This window comes from Chlorella variabilis (assembly GCF_000147415.1).
Source record: "Chlorella variabilis unplaced genomic scaffold CHLNCscaffold_22, whole genome shotgun sequence".
In the NCBI taxonomy this organism is placed as follows: Eukaryota; Viridiplantae; Chlorophyta; class Trebouxiophyceae; order Chlorellales; family Chlorellaceae; genus Chlorella; species Chlorella variabilis.
In genome coordinates, this window is record NW_005435066.1 from 65,641 (window position 1) to 71,917 (window position 6,277).

At 71.5% G+C, this 6,277-nt stretch overlaps 1 protein-coding gene across 1 annotated transcript in view; it reads right to left on the bottom strand.

The window, feature by feature from the left end:
• CHLNCDRAFT_54390 (hypothetical protein) overlaps positions 1-2,807 on the bottom strand; it is a gene marked incomplete at both ends in the record, with an annotated part of 4,359 nt that extends 1,552 nt beyond the window's left edge. Inside the window, 8 exons of the mRNA XM_005844500.1 lie at positions 77-120; positions 322-400; positions 521-597; positions 788-910; positions 1,106-1,440; positions 1,689-1,998; positions 2,198-2,504; positions 2,755-2,807. Of these exons, the coding sequence (XP_005844562.1) occupies positions 77-120; positions 322-400; positions 521-597; positions 788-910; positions 1,106-1,440; positions 1,689-1,998; positions 2,198-2,504; positions 2,755-2,807 (1,328 nt within the window). The remainder of the gene's footprint in view (positions 1-76; positions 121-321; positions 401-520; positions 598-787; positions 911-1,105; positions 1,441-1,688; positions 1,999-2,197; positions 2,505-2,754) is intronic.
• Positions 2,808-6,277: the final 3,470 nt, after the last annotated feature.

The window sequence follows — 6,277 nt, forward strand, 5'->3', positions numbered from 1 at the left end:
TGCATGTATGAGTTGTCCTTGAGGAGCATCTTGAGGTAGCAGTGCAGGCGCCAGGTCCGCCAGCTGGCGGTTGTACCGCGCCTCGGGCCCCTGCAGGTACTTGCTCACCAGCTCCCCCTCCTGCACGGCGGCGTTCCAGGCGCAGGCAGGGTGGGTGTGCCGCACTCTCATGCCCCGCACCTGGCCTGCACCAGCACCAGCACAGCACCAGCACCAGCACCAGCACCAGCACCAGCAGCAGCAGCAGGAGGAGGCGGCAGTGTCCAAGCGGCAGCCCACCACCACCAACACCACCACCAGCGGCAGCCCACCGCCGCCCACCTCAAACGTCTCCACCAGCACCTCGCTGCTGACCAGCGGCGCGGCGGCGGGCTGCGGGAACGACACCCCCGTCCAGTAGCTGCGCATGATGGGGCGAGGCGAGGGGGCCAGCGTGAGGCAGGCACGCGGGCAGGCAGGCAAGCAGGTTGCAAGCAGGCAGGCAGGCGGGCAGGCAGGCAGCCATGAGCGGCCTCCTCACCGGAAGTTCTTCCCAAAGGCGTCCAGGTGCGCCGCCTCGGTCACCAGGTCCAGCTGCTCCTTCAGCGGGGCGCCAAACTGCAGCCGGGGGAGGAGGCGAGCGGGAGAGGGGGCAGCAGGAGGGGCTGGTGGTGAGGCAGGTGTGGGGGGGGAGGACCAAAAGGGTTCTGCCGATGGCCCCTGCGCAGCAGGTGGCAGCACAGGACGCCCCAGCCCAGCACCAGCACCAGCAGGCAGCCCCAGCGAGACAGCCGCCGTACCGCCGCACCTGCATGACCGACTCCTTGATTGCCGGGCTGCCTACCAGCGGCAGCGCGGCCAGCAGCGCGGCGCCCCGCCACATCAGCGTGACGTCTCGGTCCATGAGCACGCCCACGCCCGGGTGCCGCACCTGGAAGGAGGGAGGGAGGGAGGGCGCGGAACTGGGTCAGGCTAGCAGGCTTCCTTCTCTTGTTGCTGGGGGGTAAGCAAGTAAGGGGCGCGAGGCAAGTGCCCCGAGCCCTACTGCGCATGCTGCCGAGCCGGCGGCCGGCAGGCAGAGGGAGGGAGGGCGGCGCCGCGGCGCCGCGCCGCCCGCAGGCCGCACCTTGACCGCCACCGCGCCGCCCGGCTTGAACAGCCGCTCGCGGCGGAGCGGCAGCAGGCCGCCGCGGGTGCGCGTGCCCGCCAGCGCGGCGCCGCGCTCCGACAGGACCGCGCGGTACACCTGGGCGATGCTGCCGGAGGCCACCGGTACCGCCTCGAACTCGGCAAACAGCTCGGGGATGGGCGCACCAAAGGCCGACTGTACCGCCGTCGCCGTGGCCGCGTATGGGTGGGTGGGTGCCCTGGTCTGCAGCTCCGCCAGCGCCGTGCATATGTCTTGAGGGAACAGGTCGGGCCGCGTGGCCGCCCACTGGCCCCACTTGATGAAGGCCGGGCCTGCAGGCAGGCGGGCGCGGGCGGCGGCGGGGAGCGGCGGGGGTCGGGCGGCGGCGCGCGGCCAAGGCCTGCGGGCCCGGCCACGCCCGCTGCCTGCCTGCTGCCGGCGGGCGAGCGCATGCGCCGTGGGCCAGGCCCGGCCCCTGGCTACATCCATGCGCCACACACACACACACACACACACACAACGCCATCCACACGCGCACCCCCACCCACCACCTCCCGCACCACCCGCGCGCCGCGCGCACCTGCTTGCTCCAGCGTCCAGCGCATGAGCGCGAGCCAGCGGTCGCGATGGATGTCGGTGAGCAGGCAGACGGGGGCGGTGAGGATGGCGGGCAGGAAGAGGGCCCACAGGAACAGCCCCCGCAGCAGGATGGCGAGCTCCTCGTGAAGTGCCGCCGCCAGCTGGGCCACAGCCGCCCGGATCTGGCCCAGGCTCAGCTGCACCTCGGCGCGCCGCCGCGGCCCCCGCTCCGCCCGCGGCGCGTGGTAGGCGTGCGCCGTGCAGGGCCAGAGCTGCGCCGCCGCGAGGGGCACGCCCACCGCCACCAGGCGCTGCAGGGTCGGAGGGCGCACGGTGGGGTGGAGGTTAGGCACTGGCGGGTGGACCGCAGATGCCGAAAAAGCAGGCAGGCAGGCAATGAATCGGCAGCGCTCCGCAGGGCCCCAAAACATCCGCAGCACGACGGCACGACACACACAGCGGCGGCGGCGCAGCCCTGCCGCGGCCCTGCCGCAGCCAGCGGCGGCGCACCTGCCCGGTCTGCAGGGTGGTGAGCGAGTTGGCCACAGCCACCAGGCGGTGCTCCGCCTCCTCCCACTGCGCGATGAGGCGGCGCGCCGCGGCGGCCTGCCGCGTCCGCAGCGCCGCCACCACCGCCTCCGAGTGGTGGCCCCAGATGCTGCGCACCAGCAGCGGGATGCGGTGCTGCAGTTCCTCCACCTCGGCCCTGAGGCTGACGCCCAGCTCGCTCAGCCGTGCCAGCCCCTGCTGGCTCGCCCGCTCCAGCTGCGCCAGCGTGAGGAGGCTGCTGCCAGAGGCGCCCTCGCCCGCCGCGGCCCTGCCGTGGGGACAAAGCGGGGGTAGGGGTGGTCACGACAGAGGGGTGGGGGTAGGGTAGCTGCCGCTCGCTTCCGGCGACGCCAGGGCACCGCCTTGGCGGCCCAGTCAGGCCGGCGTGCTGAGGCACCCCGCGGCAAACCCATACTGCCACATACGGTCCGTGTGACAAGGAGCCTATCAGCAGGGCGAGCGGGCCCGAGGGTGCAGCGCCGCCGAGGCACCAGTGCAACCTTGCCTGGCTTACTCACCTCCTTGCTGCTGCTGCCAGGGCTTCCTCTGCAGCCGACCTCCTCAGCTGCATGGCGGCAGAGCGCGCCGCCTGTGTCACCGCTGCCCGCATGTGTGTGTGAGTGCTTCAAGCAGCAAGGCGGCTGCAGGGAGGCGGCTCCCGCGTCAGCGTAAGAGATAAGTCCACTCCAATCGTCAGAGCACGCGCAATTGCGTGGGGCTATGGTCAGGCCGTGAGTGTACCTCGGCGCATTGGGGCTTTGGAAAAACTAGCACCTATAGCCCGTTTGCTGCTACCGGAATGGTCGCACAGTAGCGTGTGATATTGCTGAAAGAGCAAGGGGTGAGGACGGGAGGCGATCGCCCGCGATTGCTCTTCCGCCATCCCAGTTCTCCCTCGATGGCCGTCACTTGGCAGTCCCTGCAGCGGCACCAGGATACTCTCCTTCACAACTTTTCGGTGGACCAAGGCACTCGGCCTGAGCACCTGGAAGCCCATCTGGAGCGTAGGGCTGCCTGCAACAACGCGATCACCGCTCAATTGGTGCTCACCCACGCGCAGACTGGCGGCGTCCTGTCCACCACGCCTGTAGAAGGTTCGCGAGGGGGTTGGCAGTGGCAGCGGCGGCGGCGGCGGCAGGCGGCGCCGCTCCTGGGCCAGCGCAACGCTTGTTATCAAAATCCAGGCCTATGACTGGTGGATCTGTCCTTCCCTTGTGCTCATTGTTTGTCCCCCCTGGCCGCCTCTGCAGGCCCCTGCAACTGGGGAGACCTGTCGGCCCGCTTCGACCCCGCCAGGCGCCGCCTCCAGGTCAGCATCCAGCTGCTGCCGCCTGGCACCCCCGACGAGCTCGCCCAGGCAGCGGCAGCACGCAGCGCAGGCAGCAGCCGGGCAGGCAGCGACGGCAGCGCCTCGCCCATGCCAGCCGCGGCGGCATCGGTGACGGCCTCGCCGCCGCCCTCCTCCCGCAGCAGCATGGACAGCCTGCACTCTGCCACCTCTGACCTCCCGCTGGTGGAAGCAGAGGAGCTGCAGGCTGACGGGGCGCCGCAGGCGGCAACCACGCCCGACGCCAGTGGCAGCAAGCCTGCGCCGGCCGGCGCCGGCAGCGCGGACGGCGACGGCCTGGCTGCTGGGCTGGGCCGGCCCGCGTCGGCGGGTGCCGCAGCGCCCGCCGCGCCCCATCTGTCTGTGGAGGAGGATGCGGGGGCAGCGACACCTGCCCAGGAGGCCTCAGCCGCAGAGGATGTAACCGAGCTAGCGGCAGCCGAGGGCGCCGAGGCAGACGCGGCGAAAAAGAAGAAAAAGAAGAAGAAGAAAAAGAAGAAAAAGGCGGCGGGCGGCCAGGGGGCAGCAGCAGACAGCGATGAGGGAGAAGAGGAGGAGGAGGCTGCACCCAATGAGCCGCCGCCGCCCGCGGCGGCAGCTGTAGCTGGCCTGGAGCAGCAGCAGGAGGAGGGAGTGGAGCAGGCAGGCGCGGTCGCTGCGCCGCCCGAGCCTGCCCCTGGGAAGCTGCCGGCGGCCGGCGACGTGCCTGCGCAGGAAGAGCAGCAGCAGCAGCAGCAGAGTGAGGCTAGCTCGTCAGCAGAGGAGGCCACGGAACGCACGATATCGGGGCGGTCGGAGCTGGGCAAGGAGGTGGCCGTGAGCCGGGCCAGGTGAGGGGCCGCCCTCTGCGCGTGCTGGGCAGCTGCAGCGGTGCGCCCCGCCCTGCTGGTACCGTGGTGGCGCTGCTGTGGCCCCTGCCACCACCCTGCCTGGCCCTGCCTGCTGCAGCGGTCCGGCCGTGCGAGAGGCGCTGTCCAAGGATCGCAAGAAGGATTCCGGGGGTGGGGAGGATCAGTGGCTGCTCAAGCCCGCCAACGCCTGGGGCCTGGAGTGCGCCGCAGGTGCGTGGCCCGTTGCGCTGACACGCGTGCGCTGCCCCTTGGCTGCTCCAGCCTCCCGTCTGGCCGCTGGCTCGCCCTCCCACCTCGCGACCCCTGTGGGCTGATGGAACCGCCAGCACACCCCGCCGCTGCCTGCGGGCGCAGGAGAGGCGTCCTTCTCGGCGTTTGGCGTGTTTGACGGCCACGGCGGCCGCCAGGTGGCCACCTTTGCCTCCAACAACCTGCTCAAGGCGGTGATGGCGGAGGTGGATGCCTCGCCCGTGCCCCTGCAGGTGGGGCGGCGGGCCGGCGCTTGCTGTTGTGGGTTGTGATGTACAACAGCACACGCTGCCGGTACTGGTCGGGTGCCGGCTGGCCGCCGCTCCCTCTGGCCGGCTACCCAGCCTGCAAAGGGTTGGGGCGCCGGCACAACTCGACCCTGCTGGCCGGCTGGCCGCGCCTGGCGCTGTGCAGGAGGTGCCCGAGGTGGAGGGGCTGAGCCCAGAGGATGCGGCGCAGTGGCAGCTGCAGGCCACGCTCATGGCACGCCTGCCGCAGGTGTGCCCGCCGCGGCCTGCCCCTGCGCTGCGCTGCCACACAGCTGCACACGCATCCGCGCAGCGCTCCTCCACCCATGCTCCGCGCCAGACCTTGCCCCCCGCCCCGCGCCGCAACCCACAGCGGCACCACCACCCCCCGCGCCGCAGGCTTGCGCCACCGCCTTCCGGGGCGTGGATGCCGACGCCCAGCGGCGCTGGCCGCAGCGCGGCGGCACCACCGCCACGCTGGCGCTGGTCTGCGGCTGGGAGCTGCTGGTGGCAAACGTGGGCGACTCGTGCGCCTATCTGGACACAGGCAGTGAGGTCCTGCAGGTGCGGAGCAGGACAGTGCGGCGCGGCGTGGCGGGGAGGGAGGGGTGTGGAGGGGCGCGGGTTGCGGGGCGCGGGCCAGGGCGAGGGGGCGGCGGCACACACTAGCAGCGAGCCCTGGGCCAGGCGACGGCCTGCCAGGGCCACCGCGCTCCTCCTGCTGCCCACCCCGGGCCCCCACGCCTGCCCGACCTCTGCGCTGCCGCCCGCCGCGCCGCCGTCCCCGCGCGCTGCTCCTGCCGCCTGCAGGTCAGCGGCAACCACCGGCTGGAGGACAACAGGGGGGAGGTGGAGCGGTGCCGCGCCGCGGGGCACGACGTGGCGCCTTCCACCGTGGAGGGCAAGCCCGCGGGGCCCATCAGGTGAAAAAACAACAGAGTTTGTGTCTTACATAAAACAATTGTGTGCCGAGTGGGTGGGGGTCCCCTCTGCCGGGCCTGCGCCTTGGCCGGCTGGAGGCGCAGGCTGGCTGGAGGGTTGGCGGGCTGGCGGAGTGTGCCCTGTAGAATAGAGGAGGCGAGCGGCTTCCTGGCTGCCTGCCTCCTGCCCGCCCACCTGCCTGCCTTCTTCCACTGTGCGTGTGGCGCAGGGTGTGGCCCGGCGGCCTCAACATGGCGCGCACCATCGGGGATGCCGAGGCGGGGGAGGTGGTCACGGCAGAGCCAGAGGTGCGGTGTGTGCGTGGTATGTGTGTGTGTGTGGTGTGTGTGCGGTGTGTGCGTGTGTGTGCATGTGTGTGGTGTGTGTGTGTGTGTGTGTGTGTGTGTGTGTGTGTGTGTGTCTGTGTGTGTGCCGCCCTGGGTTC